At 36.7% G+C, this 19,054-nt stretch overlaps 2 protein-coding genes across 3 annotated transcripts in view; one reads left to right on the forward strand and one right to left on the reverse strand.

Annotated features, from left to right (window-relative positions):
• Positions 1-5,874, forward strand: part of LIN7A (lin-7 homolog A, crumbs cell polarity complex component) — a 316,647-nt gene extending 310,773 nt beyond the window's left edge. The window contains exon 6 of the mRNA XM_025284407.2: positions 5,526-5,874. The gene's annotated coding sequence lies outside the window, so the exon portion shown is untranslated. The remainder of the gene's footprint in view (positions 1-5,525) is intronic.
• PTPRQ (protein tyrosine phosphatase receptor type Q) overlaps positions 1-19,054 on the reverse strand; it is a 283,288-nt gene that overhangs the window by 57,119 nt on the left and 207,115 nt on the right. For both annotated transcript variants that reach the window (XM_025284400.3, XM_044941897.2), the window contains exons 37-41: positions 16,062-16,306; positions 12,743-12,809; positions 9,814-9,972; positions 9,063-9,285; positions 7,359-7,432 (exon numbers count right to left, since the gene is read on the reverse strand). In XM_025284400.3, the coding sequence (XP_025140185.3) occupies positions 7,359-7,432; positions 9,063-9,285; positions 9,814-9,972; positions 12,743-12,809; positions 16,062-16,306 (768 nt within the window). The remainder of the gene's footprint in view (positions 1-7,358; positions 7,433-9,062; positions 9,286-9,813; positions 9,973-12,742; positions 12,810-16,061; positions 16,307-19,054) is intronic.

The raw sequence follows: 19,054 nt of genomic DNA on the forward strand, positions 1-19,054 counted from the left end.
CTTCAACATCAGTCCTTCCAATGAACACCCAGGACTGATCTCCTTTAGGATAGACTGGTTGGATCTCCTTGCAGTCCAAGGGACTCTCAAGAGTCTTCTCCAACACCACAGTTCAAAAGCATCAATTCTTTGGTGCTCAGCTTTCTTTAGGGTCCAACTCTCACATCCATACATGACCACTGGAAAAACCATAGCCTTGACTAGATGGACCTTTGGAATGTCTCTGCTTTTGAATATGCTATCTAGGTTGGTTATAACTTTCCTTCCAAGGAGTGTCTTTTAATTTCATGGCTGCAATCCCCATCTGCAGTGATTTTGGAGCCCAGAAAAATAAAATTAGCCACTGTTTCCCCATCTATTTCCCATGAAGTGATGGGACCAGATGCCATGATCTTTGTTTTCTGAATGTTGAGCTTTAAGCCAACCTCTTCAGTCTCCTCTTTCACTTTCATCAAGAGGCTCTTTAGTTCTTCTTCACTTTCTGCCATAAGGGTGGTGTTATCTGCATATCTGAGGTTATTGATGTTTCTCCCGGCAATCTTGATTCCAGCTTGTGCTTCCTCCAGCCCAGCATTTCTCATGATGTATCCTGCATATAAGCTAAATAAGCAGGGTGACAATATACAGCCTTGAAGTACTCCTTTTCCTCTTTGGAACCGTCTGTTGTTCCATGTCCACTTCTAACTGTTGCTTCCCGACCTGCGGTTTCTGAAGAGGCAGGTCAGGTGGTCTGGTATTCCCATCTCTTTCAGAATTTTCCAGTTTATTGTGATCCACACAGTCAAAGGCTTTGGCAGAGTCAATAGAGCAGAAATAGATGTTTTCCTGGAACTTTCTTGGTTTTTCCATGATCCAGCGGATGTTGGCAATTTGATCTCTGGTTCCTCTGCCTTTTCTAAAACCAGCTGGTTTTAAAAGTTCTCTGGAAGTTCACGGTTCACGTATTGCTGAAGCCTGGCTTGGAGAATTTTGAGCATTACTTTACTAGCGTGTGAGATGAGTGCAATTGTGTGGTAGTTTGAGCATTTTTTTTGCATTGCCTTTCTTTGGGATTGGAATGAACACTCACCTTTCCCAGTCCTGTGGCCACTGGTGAGCTTTCCAAATTTGCTGGCATATTGAGTGCAGCACTTTCACAGCATCATCATTCAGGATTTGAAAGAGCTGAACTGGAATTCCATCACCTCCACTAGCTTTGTTTGTAATGATGCTTCCTAAGGCCCACTTGACTTCACATTCCAGGATGTCTGGCTCTAGGTGAGTGATCACACCATCATGGTTATCTGGGTCGTGACGATCTTTTTTGTACAGTTCTTCTGTGTATTCTTGCCACCTCTTCTTGATATCTTCTGCTTCTGTTAGGTCCCTACCATTTCTGAGCCCATCTTTGCATGAAATGTTCCCTTGGTATTTCTAATTTTCTTGAAGAGATCTCTAGTCTTTCCCATTCTATTGTTTTCCTCTTATTTATCGCTGAGGAAGGCTTTCTTACCTCTCCTTGCTGTTCTTTGGAACTCTGCATTCAAATGGGTATATCTTTCCTTTTCTCCTTTGCTTTTTGCTTCCCTTCTGTAATCTTGTGGGAAAAAAATGATTTCATAGACCATAGAAATTTTCCGATTCAATTACCATTTCAAAGCACCAGCCAAGTGAAGTGAATAAATGACAAATAATGTATTAATAAACAGTAGGTAATGCTTTTGGCACGTGCATTACAAATGTACTACTAGGAAAGGACAAAATGTACTGTGGTTGTCCAGGACAAATGTTGACTCACTGCTATGTATGTACCCATCGCATTACCAGTACAGAATGAAGTTATTCTCTAAGTCCTCTCACAGAAAATGGAACTCTTCTGCTTGAAAGTATAAGCATTCTTTTTGTAATTTGTACAAGTCATTTCCTAACAAGACTTAAAATCCTGTGAAAGGTCAAATCATTTTATTTGCATAACAGAATGTTCTACTGTAATTAATCAAATCATAATTATAAAGCACTGATTTTTCACAAGTATTATCTTTTGATTAAAATTATCATTACTTAAACTCAGCCTATGGATCTGACTTTTTAAGCTACTTTTTTATATTTCTAAGAAGAAGCTTGAATTTAAATGAGTTATATAGCTCCTAGGACAATGTCTGTATCTTGTTACAGATACATATCACATAAGAGAATGTGAATTTGAGCTTTTAACTCATTTATTATGACAGAACTTCAGTTAAAAGAGTTTTCTTTCAGCCCTGTACTAGCCATCCAGAATATTTAAATACTGTACAAAGATTTTACCAGAAGTCATTCTATGTCGTAAGTCAAGAAATATCTATTAAAATACCCTAAATAAATGTTACTTTCATATATCAGCTATGCAAAATATTAGAATTAGATACTAAACAATTGTTTCCAGGATGTAGAGAAAAGTCACACTTATTGTTTACAAAAAACAAAAGGAATTACTGCATTTTTATGTGTAAAAATAAAGCATACTCATGTATTAATGTTTGCCTTAAAATGCTGAGAAGGTGAAAAGAGAACAGCTAGAAATAGTTTAAAATATTGAGAGGAGAAAATGGTACAGCAAGGATAGGAAGTATGCAGGAGCAGAAAAATTAGCAATAGTAATGAAAGCTGCTTGGGCACTTAGTAATTTCTAGGCAACACAACATTGCCTGAAGTCAGGTTGCCTGGGTCTAAAAGCTGGTGGTGTACTTCCCCAGCTCTGTAACCCTGGGCAAGCTGCTTAAAGACCCAGCTTCATATTTCTTAGCAGTGTATTAGGGATACCCATAAATAGGAAATCACATTATAGGGTTGTAGTGAAAAAATACATGAGGCTATATAGAGAAAAACACTCGTGAAGGGCTTGGCACATAAGTAAAAAATGTTTCATATATTTATTAATAACCTTATTCATTAATCTGTCGGAGAAGGCAATGGCACCCCAACTCCAGTACTCTTGCCTGGAAAATCCCATGGATGGAGGGGCCTGGTGGGCTGCAGTCCATGGGGTCTCTAAGAGTCGGACACGACTGAAGCAACTTAGCAGCAGCAGCAGCAGTAATCTGTACATTCATCTGATTTAATCTCCCAGTTAAGTTATGAAAGTGTGAAGTGAAAGTGTAGGTTGCTCAGTCGTGTCTGACTCTTTGCTGCCCCATGGACTGTAGCCTGCCAGGCTCCTCTGTCCATGGGATTCTCCAGGCAAGAACACTGAAGTGGGTTTCCATTTCCTTCTCCAGGGGATCTTCCCAACCCAAGAATTGAACCTGAGTTTTGTGCATTGCAGGCAGATTCTTTACTGTCTGAGCCACCAGGGAAGCCCAGTTAGTTTATGAATTGGGTATTATTCTACTTTTGGAAATGAGACTGCAGAGGTTAATTTGTTAAGTGACTAATTCAAAGTCACAAATTCCATATATGCCAAAATGGCCTGAAACATGCTTGTCTGGCTGCAGAGTTTACGGGCTTCACTATCACATTACTACTACCTGTGAACATCATAAAACTTCCCCCCATTCCTTTTGTCACAAAAAAATATATAGTGACCCCTTATTTTTCTTCCCAAGTGAGAATACTGGAACTTTTCATTGTTAGTACAGTAATTAAATGAGGAGTGTTATGACAAAAAAAAAACAACCACCCATCACAGAGTGCCTTTGCCACGGAGTTTGTTTCCTCTTGTTCAACTTTAATGAAGCCCTGTGAGGTATATAAAGGAGTGTCTGCTGTTCAAATCACAGGACTCCTCTATAATGAAACCATGTAATCAAAACATTGCCTGCAAGCAGTTTCCATAAACTTATATACCTAAGGAGGAGTTTTTAAAAATGAATTTAAGAATTCTTATGAATTTGGTTAATAAAAATTCTAAAGCTCAGTCCTGAATGCAAATAAAAGCAAGTTGTAAGTATATCTTTAGGATTAAAATGATGGCACGTGTCATTTTGCATTATTCCTACAGGTCATCAAGACTTCCCCAGGTGTGATTCCTCTTCCACCTTATTCGTCTTTATTTAGCAAAGCCCTGTCTGGCCCCTTCTCGCTTGTCCCGCTTTTAGCCTTTTCACTAATCTTAAGCCTTTTAGTTCATCAGTGATTCTTTGCCCCTAATTTAACCTCCCAATAATAATATCTCTACAGTCGCAGCCACTATCAAAATGGCCAGTCTTATAAGTGCCTGTCCTATACTGATTTCAAAACACAGCCTTCAAAAGGTGCTTAAATCCTGAAGACTGTGCTGATGGGTAACTCAACTTGAAGCTCCTTGCCTGTGGTGTGCAAAATACCAGTGAATGTACATCCAGTGGTGGTTTGATGATCTAGATGGGACCTAGACTTCTTTGGCTAAAGTGTGAGATACACCCAAGTATTGGGCAGGCTTGTGAGAAATGCTGGGAGCCAGTAGTCCTGCATCCTAATACATGACATATTAGAGACAGAGGACTCAGCGTGCATCCTTTGTACTCTTATGACCCCAGGGATATTATACCACTGCATTTACTGTCTGCTGGCCCCTACTCTCACAGCCGTGAAATCATTCTTGCCATTGATCACTGCCCACTATAGAAATGGTCAACTTATTTCTTTTTTTGAGTCCTACTACTATATCCTCCTCAGCAATGTTATTCTTCCAAAAACTATGACTTCGTGGCCTTTTATGAATATCAACTGTAGGCCAGCACCTTTTCTGGAGGGTGCACTTTAGTGCCTGACTCCTCAGCGTGAACCGGACAGACCCAGAACCACAATATCCTATAGCTAGGTAAAAATAATAATAATGTGAGGCCAGAAATTAATGGTGTTACATCCATTCACCAACAGAATGACTGAGCTACTTTGCTCTAGATCAAAGAATTCTGCTCCAGTGGTGCATGACACATTACAAATCTGAACATTTCATTTCACCATAACTGAGGGTTGCACTCCTTTAAACTCCATCTACTCCTGCCCAGTACTGTTTTACTAGCTACAGATAACTAGGTAGCAGAATTCCATGTGGTCAGTCAGAGTGAGCATTACAGAACAAAAGCCTATTATCAAGCTGCTGTCTGCCAGGAGAGAGCCCACTGAAGGCCACTCTACGGAGGAACCTGAAAGGCTATCCTTATGTCACGGGTATGCATGCTCAGTCGCGTCCGACTCTCTGTGACTCCGTGGACTGTGGCCTGCCAGGCTTTCTGTCCATGAGATTTCCCAGGCAAGAACACTGGAGTGGGTTGCCATTTCCTTCTCCAACAAATAACATGAACCCTGAAAAACTGATTGTAGATACCTACGACCCTTCCCTGTCACTACCCCTTACCACCCCAACGGCATTCCACCTGCCGAGTCCAGTCTGGCTCCCAGTCCCTCCTTCTCTAACCTTGGTAAGATCTGGTGCTCTGCCCTTCCTTCTATATCTTACATCCTCTGACACTCCTGCTGTTACCAGGGTGCACACACATTAGCACCTGGGTGACTGGGGTGGTGGTGGAATCAGCAGGAGAGGAATCAGAGAACTTAACAAGCGTATTTCTCCTGCCTTCTAGAATTACTTATTGTATGCCACTGCCTTGGCTGTGAGAGACAGGAAGAAAAAGAGGAGACCATCGCTGAGAAACATCTTGAGACCACCTGTGGCCAGTGCTGAATGCGGAACATCGTGGCCACAAGGATGCTGTTTTGCAGTATCTGAGGACTCGCTCACGTTCCTGCGCACTATGGTTCCTTATGCTTGACTTTCCCTCTTCTTTCATTCCTACTAACCCAGATGTGTCAACTTTACACTCCAGATAACCAGTTGAATATGCTGTCCTCATATCAATAATCTATATAAACCCAAGAAGCTGTGAGATGAATAATACACAGCAAACAATACAACAAAGTAATCTCTTTTTAGCACTGTATCTACAGAATGTCATTTCTCTAAGCCATATGAGCAGAAACTGGCTTTTTATACAATTAATGGTCCAGAACCAGATGAGAATTTCTAACTAAAAATGCTGGAACATTTTCTATCTTCTCTCAACCATAACTCTCACTGAAATCTATTGCACTGGTGATATATACTGTGGATCTGAACAACACACAGAGTTCCACAGGCTCAGAGACGGATACACAGGAGACACAAAGTTGTGAATTACTCAGAGAAATCATAGGGAAAGAATTGCTCCCAAGGAAGTATAATTTAAAATCTTTCATTATAACCTATCAAAAAGAAGCTATTAAGCATTCAGCATTTTTATTAACTATAAAAGGTTAATATATTTACCCGTGTTGTTTTACATAAATCTTTCAAGGCAGATAATATCACCATTTTCCAAATAAGGAAACTCTGAGGGTAATAGAAATTACCACTTGAGAAAAGAGAGTCAGGATTTGAATCCAGATCTAAATCCTGCATTTGCAGGATGGTTATAAAATTTGTGCTGGTAGAGCCACTTAATTACTGAATCTGGGCCATGGGTTCCTCATCTGCAAAATGGAACTAACATTAGCAACCTAACAGGGTTTCTGAACCTCAGCACATTGATTAGGGGTTAGATAATTCATTACTGGAGGGACCTGCCTACGCCCTGGAGGACAGGCAGCCGCACGTCTGACCTCTCTGCCCACGGGATGCCACTAGCTCAGCCCCCACACTTAGAGGACAACCCAACCGAAAATGGCTCCAGACATTGCCAAATCCCCAGACAGTAAAATCAGTCCATTGAGAACCACTGACCTAAATTAAAGGATCGTGAGGAATCCATCAGTTAATACATACTAAGGACCTCAGAGTATGTCTGGAGCAGAATATTTGATGTTAGATATGTTGATGGTGAAGGAGGCGGAGGAGAGAAAGAGAAGTAGCAGTAGGAAGGGGAGGAGGGGGAGAGGAAGGAGGAGAAAGAGAAAAGGAGGAAGTATACTTGCATCTGACTGAATGGTACTTAGGTTTTATCCAGGCCTGACTGGGTGGATACAATTGAAAAACTCAGGATAGCACTGATCAGACAGAAAACTTAAAAAGACTGATAAGCTTCTAACTTTTAGGATTATTTCAGAAAAATTTCCTTAATCCTTTTTCATTTTTATGAAGTAAAAATGTTTTACTTAGAAGATTGCATATTAAAAAACCAAATATTTTCTTCGTGTAATGTCCATACACATCAGCCTAGACCGAATACCATATTGAAATCTATGTCCAAATTTGAATAGATGCAGCCCATCACTTAAAAGAGTATTATAAATAACTGCTTTTTCCTTAGTCAACATAATTAACCTTGAAATGACTTTATACTTGAGAACATTCAGTCATGGAATACATTTACTAAGCAACATTACAGCTATGATTAGCATGTTGAGATTATAAATGAAATTAAACTACAAAAATGTCTTACTTAAAGTCTTAACAGGATCAGAGTAATCAGAGTCAGTAAATTGTCCCATGACATTTGTGGCTCTAAATTTAAATCTGTGGAAGAAGAAAAACAATTTACATATGACTTTTTTCCTATGTATAATTTAAACAAATAGCTGTGGAAAAATACATTTTTGTTCAGAGAACATGAATTTACAAAAATACATTTTTGTTCAGAGAACATGAATTTACAAAGTGTATAAACTTAGAAATCTGCCACCACTAGAACCAATAGTATCTTTACGTGAGATGAATAATTATCCTGGACACAGACCTTTTCAACTTCATCAGTGTGATGAAAAATTTGACCAGATTCATGAATAGTCAGCAGTTAATCAGATTAAGTAGATCATCTCTCTCATAGATTTGTTCAGATGAAATTAATTAATGTCAGCACAAAACACAATTTAAATTAAACATAACTACTACACTTTAGCCACCTTTGAAAATACCAGTAAGTCAGATTTAGAATGATCATATAAAACTTACCTTGTTCACATGTAAATAAATAATGCTTATTAATTCTGAGTGTGCATAGCTATATTTTCACTTCTTTATATGCTTCCATGACATACAACATAGAAAATGGGTACGGAAGAAAATCAACCTTAAAAATGGCTGGATAATTCTATCACCACAGAGACAACCAAAATTTACCTTATTTTAAAACTATGAACATACAAGAATTTTAAAATATAACATCAATCTACATTAATAATCTCTGCTGTTCTCAAATTATGATTTTATGGTTTATATGAAATGATTTGGTAAAATTATGCAAAATCAATAATTCTTGGATATAAAACTTTATAGTATATCATATCTGTAACTATTATTGTATGATGATTAATCTCAGGGCATAATTTAGTAACCAAGTAAGTGTTCTTAATAACAGATAATAGACATTTGTAAAAAACAAAATGCTCTAACTTCTCTTTCTAATGTTAGGTTGCCCTAGGATGTTTATGAAGAATTTAATAACGCTTTAACTAGTAGGTAAAAGTGAAATTAGCTGTATTTTTCAAATTTAGTATTAAAATTATATTTTGGAAATTAAATTTTTAAAAATTATAGTCATGATATAATAGTCAACTTAGTAGGAAAAAAGCCAAATTTAGCAAAGCATTTAATAGAGCTAAAATATCAACATCTGTTTTTATATTCGACTATTATAATCTACAGAATACCAAATACTAAAGTGAATTATAAATATTTTAATACATCATCTAGATGTTTGATAATATGAAGAGCTGAAAATGATTGTTATAACTGAAGCAAAGGGAAACCACAATTAACTGGAAGACAAGGATAGTGTTTCTAAAACTGTACATACATCAGCATGCATGGCAGAATAATGAGAAAGACAAAACATCACACATTAGTCACAGAGCCCTTGACGAAAAGAATTAAATTCTCCTGAGTTCTCCAATTTGCACAATATTCATATTGCCCTTAGTTGCTTATTTCAAACCACAGTTACTTATAAGTTTGCCTGTTTTCCCTAGAACTGTACTTTTACTGAACGAAAGGACAATGCCTTGTTGATCTTTATCATGCATCAGGTCACAACACATTATGGATATCCAGTACTTACTGGAAAAAATAAGAGGAGGAGTAGATGGATGGGTTAAAAATGTCAACTAGCTTGCTATCATGATGCATAGTAAGCATAAACTATACTTACAAGTATTGCTTTTTTGGTTTCAGAGGTCCATTGCAGATTTTGTCTTCATTACCAGGAATCATACACGCATTATCAGCACCTATGATGTAAATTTCTTCATTGCCACTAAACTTTGCCTTTCCCTCTGTACATGGGGGGTTAGGAAAGCCTTCATTTGTAAAATATGGCCTTGGTTTATTAAAATATGCATCATACCACTTTGTTACATTTCCATCATGCTGAGCTATTTTCAGAAAAAAGAAGAATTATTACAAGTCATATCCAAATGTATTTTCACTTTTATAAAAGGCGTTTCTATAATTGCATGAGGAAAATCTGGATGCAACATCTTTCACTTTCTGAACCACCAGGGATGATTCAACTGATCTACCTGGATAAGCAGGTAACCCTATCCATCCCATCACACATGAATCCATAGACACTATTGTGGAGAATGACATCTCAGAGAAAAAGCATTCTTCAGTCAAGAGTGATTCTTTCTCACCTTCAAAGAAGCTATCAAGACTGCATCCTGCCAAAATCCTACCAGCATATAGAATACATAAATGTTTTAACCACATGTCTTTTAATTTTGATAAACTATTTAGGCATAAATTAATGATCAGTAAAATTAATGATAATATTGACAATCTACTAAGCTCAAAAGATGTGTAATAATCGAGAGTCTATCTTATATTACTAATTTTGAATCTTTAGCATTCAGCAGTCCACACTCCACAATTTAACAAGATAACCTGGCATGTGACGGTACCTCCTGCTTCTGCTACAAGCACTTGTACATTTTTGATTGGTCCATGGTCATCATTGTAGTAACATATTGGCATTCTGATTGTGATCGTTGTTGAAGTCACAAGAAGTTTTCCTGTGGCATCATAAATAGGGGTTGGTTTGGTTTTTGGTCGTGCTGGAGCTATAAACATGAAGAAGAAATATCACTACCTGTTGATTTTTTGTTCTTACAGCAAAAAGAAAGTCATTTTAAGTTCTCCTTTCATGCAGGTCATTTACAGATAAAGTGATGACAGACCTAAATAACATGAAACATTTTTGTTTGGATACAGCAGATATTTGGCAATTATTACCTCCTAATGATATAATTATATATTTGAGACTTGTCTGAGATAATGGAGCCCAGGTATGATTTTCAGACATCTGATTCCTCTTCACGTATTAAAGAAATTCAAACTATATATACATATATATATAAAATTTTCACAAATGTATTAAATCATACTATTTTAGTGTTTTTTTTTTTTTCTCTTACTTCCTTTAGCTGGTTCACTACTTTCTGTTCTAGGCATACCAGGAGCCCTGCCCTCCAACCCCACAATTATCCATACCAAACAACTAAATGATATCCTCTCATATTTTTCTTTATGTTTATGTAATCATATAAAAATACATAAAGTCATACATAATGGATTTTTCTCACTGATACGTTTTAATGGGGCTCTGTTAAGTAGTATAATTACACCACATATTGCTTTTTATTATAATGACTGTGTAAATCTTTTCAAGTCACCAAGTTCTGGGTTAATTCATTATCCTTAATAACTATATTATATGTCACGGTACAACTGCGTCACATTTATTCAGTCATTCACCGAGTGATGGGAATTCACTTTTCCTTCAGTCTTTGAACATTTGCTTCACTAATCAGCCTTATATCTTAAGTCTTACTCACTGATTCTTTTATTTCTATAGAATATATTCCCAAGGGCAGAATTTCTGGGGCAAATGATACATGTACTTTTAACTGTAACATATTTCCAGAATAATTTCTACAAGTGTCATAATTCACATTTTACCGTCAATGCATACAAATATCTTCAAAAATAATATTTGTAGAAGTTCTGCTTGTTTCATCTTAGAGCTCCACACACTAGCTGTTTGAGCATTAGTAAGTTGCTTAGTCAAACTTCAATTCTCATATTTATAAAATCTTTTAAAAAAGCCTCTTAACCACATCATAAAATTGGCAGTATCATTTCCATTTGATAAATGAGGAAAACAGCCTTATGCTACATAGCTGTGAAAGGGAAGTATCAAGACATGAACCAAATCTTTTTGACTCAGTTCTTTAGCTCACTCCTCTGAGATGTCAGGGTTATGATGGTATTAGATATGCAGGAAGTTTACTGGGGGAAATATTTGTGAAGAATAGGGGAGCAGGGAGCAACACTAGGTGGCAAGATCACAGTTCTGATGTGTAAATGAGGAGAAGGAAGGAAGAAAGGATGTGGCAGGAACAGCCTTCAGGTTCGAGGGAGGCCACTGGGGAGCCCCCAAGACAAAGTTTCCAGTTATAGGAATCTGTCATTGGATGGTACTGTCCAAATTGATACAATTGTTAATCCAGTGTTACTCCATGTCATTAATAAAATTATGCATATTATTGGAGAAAAATTCAATTTTTTAGACCCCATCACTGCTACCAGTACTCATCCATCTTCTCTAGATAACTGGTCATGAGTCTATCTGCTCTATATAAGGTGTGGGAAGTCAGAACTAGACATCTTTTCCAGAGGATGAGCAAAGTATCTGAAATGGGAAATTTTACTAAATATAATGCATCTATTGTTACATATTGATTATATGAGTAAGTCTGCCACTGAATAACAAAGAAATAGTATTACAGTTATATAAACTACCCAATGGTGAAAAAATAAAATTTATCAGCTTCATCTTAAGTGAATATTTCTTATTGTTAACAAAGCAAGTTTCTAGACACTGTGGGTTTTTCAGATTCTCTCTCAACCCTCACAACACGAGGAATGAACTAGTATTATCTCTATTACACAAGCTTAGAGGTGTTAAGAAACTTGTCTAAAGCCAAACAAGGTAGCAAGTGGCCAACCCAGGATTCAACCTCCGCGACTTGGTCCTCGACCAGCCTAAAGATGGCATTTTAATCACTGAGCTGCCTGTAGTTACCAAAGACTGAGAGAAGATGGTTTTCATTTTAGAAAGAGGATCCGGTGTAATTCTATTAAAGCTCTGTATAGTTTTTAAAAAAATCTCTCTGCAGGTTTTACACAGGTTTTTAGAGAAGTGACAAAATTGTGTGCACGTTTTCATTCTTGAGAAGGCACCCTGAGTAACTGAGTGGCCCTAAAGTCCTCTTAATAATCTTCTCTGGGTTTTGTGGAATTTGGTGAGGGAAGGGAGTCTCTAAATTTTTATATATTTTCTATGAAAAAAATCCCTGTCAATCATGAATTGATAGATCTACTTTATAGCCAGAATCATAAAAGTTGATTATATGGTAGTTCAGTAAACACCATTTTATTAACTTAAAGGAATCTGACTTTCACAAAAAGATGAGTCAGAGAATCTACTTAGAACTAGTCAAAGTCCAGTCATGGGCAATTTAAAGAAGTTTTCTTTTCAATAAAATTAAAAAAACAAAATACAATTATAAAGTTGGTCTCAGCAAAATTTCAATTTAGCGGAAAAGAAATATAGCAGACAGCCTCTGTAATTAACATGGTAATTTGCCTCGTGATTTAGGTATTTTAATTATAGCTTTAATAAGCATATATTGCTACTTATTACTTAATGTATGCTTACTATATGTATATGCATCATTTAAAAACAACTACATCCATAACTCCAATACAGAATATAAACTATAATTACTTTTAAGACAACAGCATTTCACGGGACGGCAGCTCATGTACCTTTAATATCCATGGTTATTCTCATTTGAACCTTTGGCCCTGCGCCGGCACTATTGATCGCATAAACCTAAAACAAAGAAGCATCTTGTTATTTTCAAATTATTGCACAGGGGTATGTATAAGCAATTATGATTATATGTCATTTAAAAATTATTCTATTTTTTAAAAATTCATAGTCTATTTTCTTTTACTCACATTTATATAATATATGGAGGAAGACTGTTAGCAATAAACTAGTTCTTACAACTGATACTATGGTCCTAAGCCCTGAGAACAAAGGCTCAGGGACCTAAACAGCCCTATCACAGAGACTAAGAAAGATGTGGCTTCTGTTTGAACCCGTAGGAGGAGAGAGCAGAAGAGTCACTGTGTCTACACTCTCTCGCCATTTTCTCTAACATCTGTTCCTTTTCTCTGGAGCTAGGTAACTCCAGCTTTCCTTAAATCCATATTGAAGACTCTCTTTTTTTTCCTTCTGAGATGAAACCCTATTCCCTTAGCCTCCCAGTTTTCCTGTATTAAATCATCCCTCTGAAAGTTGGCCTCTCTGCCCTGCTTCACCCCTGCCCCTAAGTATCTGACGCTATAACCTGCATAATGCAGCATATACACATAAAGCATTTCTGTCTGTATCTGCAGAGGGTGATTTACACAAATGTGAATCCTTTCAATCAACTTTGTGCTTAGGCTCTTTTTTAATTCACTGTATCTTGATATGTATTAATAAAATAATGACTATGTTCTTGCCAATTTCATTATATTCAATAAACACAATTCAGAATTCATCTTTATTGGAATTAATAAATTTGTTTCATACATTAGTGGTCCCTCCACCCTATGCACAGTTTAGAAGTATTTTGATTGAATTAAAATAACATATATGATGCGGCAGGTATAGTAAATAAACCAAGCCTATAAAATGTAGCTTAAAAAATATATAAAGGAAATATTTACTGGTGTATGTAAACTTCCAAAAGAAAGTATTTAAAATGAAAAGTGATGCTACAATGTGTTTAATTATTTATATTTCTTTACAACCTAACATTTTGTGGAATACATTTGGGCAGTGAGGAAAGAAGTCACTCACAAACCCTGGAAAATGAAAATCTATAGATTTGGATTCATTAGGTTAGGACCCATGTGAAAGTTACACATTTCTAGTAAATTCTCAGGTGTTGAGGACAATGAAAATTGCACCTTGCAAATAATCCAAAGATTGATTTTTCTTTAAATTATGAACTAGTCGATTTCCCTGGTGGTACAGTGAATGACAGGCCACACACCAGTGCAGGGGACACAGGTTTGATGCCTGGTCTGAGAAGATTCTACATGCCACAGGGCGACTAAGCTGTGCCACAACTACTGAGCCCGTGCTCTAGACGCCGTGAGCTGCAGCTGCCGACGCTCACACAGCGAGAGCCCGTGCTCGGCAACGAGAAAAGCCACTGCACTGAGAAGCGCATGCACTGCAACGAAGACCCACTCATAATTCAAAAATTATGAATTAGTTGTACTTTCTTTCCTATTTTTCTTTTATTTGCGAGAGCCAAAACATTTGTTTCCTACCATCACTATTAATATCCTATATAGAAATTACTATTCCTAATTTTTCAGATAAGGAAAAAGAGCCACAGATTTGCAGAAACTGCCCTGAAAGAAACTAGCAGGGCCAGAATTTGAATCTAGGTCAGTTCATTCTCTTAACTACCACCTTCTCTCTAACAGATCTTTTAGAATGGGGGTCCATTTAATGGTATGTGTAACAAGAGTCCTAGCAAGTCAGATTATACAGTGAGTGAGGGAAATAACAAATTATTAATGATGTTTTTCTGATATAGAGAGTTTGTTGGAAGATTAGTTACTTGACTGTTTAGTTACTTGAGCTACTTGAATGCTTAGGGTGAATTTCAGTTCATTTCAGTTGCTCATCCGTGTCTGACTCTCTGCGACCCCATGAACCGTGGCATGCCTGGCCTCCCTGTCCATCACCAATGCCCAGAGTTCACCCAAACCCATGTCCATTGAGTCAGTGATGCCATCCAACCATCTCATCCTCTGTCGTCCCCTTCTCCTCCTGCCCTCAATCTTTCCCAGCATCAGAGTCTTTTCAAATGAGTCAGCTCTTCCCATCAGGTGGGTGGCCAAAATATTGGAGTTTCAGCTTCAGCATCAGTCCTTCCAATGAACACCCAGGACTGATCTCCTTTAGGAAGGACTGGTTGGATCTCCTTGCAGTCCAAGGGACTCTCAAGAGTCTTCTCCAACACTATAGTTCAAAAGCATCAATTCTTTGGTGCTCAGCTTTCTTTATAGTCCCAACTCTCATATCCATACATGACCACTGGAAAAACCATAGCCTTGACTAGACAGATCTTTGTTGGCAAAGTAATGTCTCTGCTTTTAATATGCTGTCTAGGTTGGTTCTTGGAGAAGGCAATGGCAATTCACTCCAGCACTCTTGCCTGGAAAATCCCATGGACAGAGGAGCCTGGTAGGTTGCAGTCCATGGGGTCGCAAAGAGTTGGACATGACTGAGCGACTTCACTTTCACTTTCATGCATTGGAGAAGGAAATGGCAACCCACTCCAGTGTTCTTGCCTGGAGAATCCCAGGGATGACAGAGCCTGGTGGGCTGCCGTCTCTGGGGTCGCACAGAGTTGGACATGACTGAAGCGACTTAGCAGCAGCAGCAGCTAGGTTGGTTCTATGTTGCTTAATAGATGATTTTCTGAATTATATAGTTTTTTTTGAAAATTCCAAGACATGCTCTAAAAATAGTGAAAGAGTGAAACAAATTGTATGTGTATTATGTCTGTGTGTATGTATATGAACTCACATATATATTTACTTTCCAAAATAGATAATTTAGAATTAAGATATAAAATGCTTTTAGCAATAGTTGTGTGAAATACATGTGAATTTCAATCATACAAATAGTTATTTCTGCCCTTTGCTTTTGCTATTTCCTTTTCCATTTTCCATTTATAATCACACAGAAACAGTCTCCCTTTAGGCAGAACTATCTATATATCACTGCTCTTTAACTTTTAGTGTGGATTTTCTTTATGCTTTATTTTTGGATTTCCACTAGAATTGTGCACACTTTTCTGTTATTTACATATTTTCACATGACTTGCTGTATTACAATAGGAAATCAGCAATTCTGTTTCCCCAAATCTTTTTCACTTGGCATGTCTTAAGCAATTCCACCAAGAGATAAGAAAAATGTAGTATTACATAAGCTGCAGTATTTTTGCATGCTGAGTTTTTCTATCAACTTTGTAAAACAGATGAATAACTAGAAACTGTGTACACTTACACTGATGTTGTACGTATGTCCGCCTTTTAGCCCTTCTAACATTGCAATGACAGATGTGTCCGTTTTCCGGATGATACTGAGGTTGTGAATCTGGACAGCAGTAGGATCATCTTCTCTGTAAACCAAAGCTTGATACACTTGGATATTTCCATTTGGTTGAGAAGGAGGAAGAAATGTTAACTGAAATTTTGTAACTTCATCTGGTATCTTCTGAAATGTCATGTTGTTAGGTGGATCCTTAGGGACTAAAAGTATTTAGCAGTTAAAATTATTTAAAAATTTGTGTTCATTTTGATCTCCATATAAAACTGATTTGCTTCAAACTTTTCTCAAATTTCTCTTTACAAAGAGTATTACACAAATCATTTAATTATGCAAAGCAAAATGGGTGGTTCATTATAGAATCATTGACATTTATAGATCACAGAAACCATAACAGTGATCCAATTTATTTGCTTATATATTTAGCCTCTTATATGTATGTGTCTTACACAGAATGAACTTCTATGACACTCTGAACTTAAAAATAATGTAGACTCACAGGAAGTTGCAAAAATCATACATTCAGTTCCCTGTTACGTTCCCCCAGCTTTCCCCAGTGGTGACATCTCATATAACTGTAGTTAAATATCAAACCTGGAAACAGAACTGGCACAATCATATTAACTTGACTATAGGTCTTATTCAGTTTTCACCACTTTTCATGCTTTCCTGTATTTTTTGTATGGTTCTATGCAATTTAATTCCATGTATAGACTCCTGTAACCATCACCAGAAACAAGGTACAAAACTCTTCCATCACCGTAAAGAAAAGTCCTCTTGTTCTCCCCTTATATTGGCACTCCGTGACTCCTCGACACTGGTCAGTCTCCACCTCCATAGTTTTATCAGTTGCAAAAGACAACAGCACGATGACCTTGAGACCAGAGCTGCTGTGTATAGCAACAGTTTATTCTGTCTTCATTGCTGAGTAGTGTTCCGCTGTACTAGAATTTGTTTATCATAAAAGCATTTGGGTTGTTTCCAGTTATTTTATCATTATTCCTAATAAGCCTGTTAACATTCATATAAAGGTATTTGTATGAACATTAAGTTTTCAATTGTCTGTGATAATAGCCTAAGATTGTAACTTGTGGATCTATGGTGAGTGCATGTTCAGTTTTACAGATTACCAAAATACTTTTCCATTGTATCAATAGCTATACCCTTTTGTATTCCCACTAGCAATGTATGAGAGATCCAGTCTTCTTGGACTTTTTCCAGCATTTGGTATTATTACTATTTTAAAAATTATTTTTTCTGTTCTAGTAGATGCATAGTGATGTATCATTGTGGTTTTAATTTACATTTTCTTAACAGATAATAGTGTTGAAAAAACATATCTTGAGTTTATTTGCCAATCATATTTCCTCTCGGGGGAATTATCAGTTCATGTTCTTTGTCAGTTTTCTTTTCATTTTTTTGGCCATGTGGCACGTGGGGTCTTAGTTCCCTGACCAGGGATTGAACCCATGCACCCGGCAGTGGCAGCTTGGAGTCCGGAATCCTGAACTGCCAGGGAAGTCCCCTCTGCAATTTTCTATTGGATTCTTTTTAAGTATTGAATTTTAATATTTCTTTATATATTCTAGATATTCCTGTTTATTTTTGATCAATAAAAGTTGCCCTAACATATAACTAGCCAAATATCAATAAATTATTATGAAAAATAACACAGGATAAAATTATTTTATAAATGTGAGAACTAGTTCTTGTCAAACTATATAATTAGTATTTTTAAAATAAATTTAATGGTTGCATGAACATATTTATTTTAATCACATTGAAATGTATATATTCTTCCATTCTAGGTAACAAATTTCCATGAAGAAGGCTGTTCATATTTGACCATGAATAGCTCAGATATTCATATACACTTGTAGAGATATCTAGAGATAGTTCCCTATGGCAAGCAAAACATAAGTAAATAAATAACAGAAAAAAAGAGAGAAGCAGATAAATATGTTATTGTGCAAATATCACAATGTGAAGAAATGCATAGCCGATATAAAAGTTAAATTGGTTCAACACACATTTTCACAATTACTATTATACATTTTTATGATATATAAGAATATATATATTTCTTTTTATGAAAGATGATTTCCTAAAATTAGGATCAGCTTTAAAGTTGAATATGTGAAAAAATTATCTGAATGTTAGAAAGAACTTCCTATCCTCCAGATATCTTTGTTTTCATATCTAAAATCTACTTTTAGAGGTTTAATAAAAATTTATGAAACTACAATATCCTTGGAAAAGGTGTCACATTAAGATTGTTGATCAAAGTTTTAGGGTATGAACATGAACAAGTTTAGCAGCAACTTTTCTCACAGATGGGCAGGATAAGGGAGAAGTGCAAAAAGCAAAATAAGAACCTGAACTAGACATGGCAATTAAATGGAAACAAGTAGAATTTTATGGTGCTGAGGATAAGATGCACCTTTCAATTTAGAATGGTAAGTCTATAGATAATAGAGTATACAGCATAATGAAAAGACTAATTTTTTTTTTTTACCTCCTATACTTACCTTACAGATAGCAACAAATAAACTATAGCAACACATCCTTCATGTGCTCTTTCCAGAGATATATCTGCTGGCAAAGAACATCAGGAGTCTGAAGGAGGATGGGGCAAGCGAGTTCTGGGAAGTTGACTTTCCACGGTAATTTCTCCCAGGTTACAATCTTACTATCCACTCAGACCCTGTTCATACCAACTTGAGGCAATCTGTACAGATTCTGACATTAATCCTTAGATTATATAATAAAACATGCCACTTGACTAAGTGAAGAGAACAGATATAGTAAACATAGCTAGGGGGTTACTTGGCTCTTCTGTCCATAGGATTCTCCAGGCAAGAATACTGGAGTAGGTTGCCATGCCTTCCTCCAGGGGATCTTCCCGACCCAGGGATTAAAACCAAACCCATGTCTCTCACGTCTCCTGCATT

This window comes from Bubalus bubalis, chromosome 4 (genome assembly GCF_019923935.1).
Source record: "Bubalus bubalis isolate 160015118507 breed Murrah chromosome 4, NDDB_SH_1, whole genome shotgun sequence".
Lineage (NCBI taxonomy): Eukaryota > Metazoa > Chordata > Mammalia > Artiodactyla > Bovidae > Bubalus > Bubalus bubalis.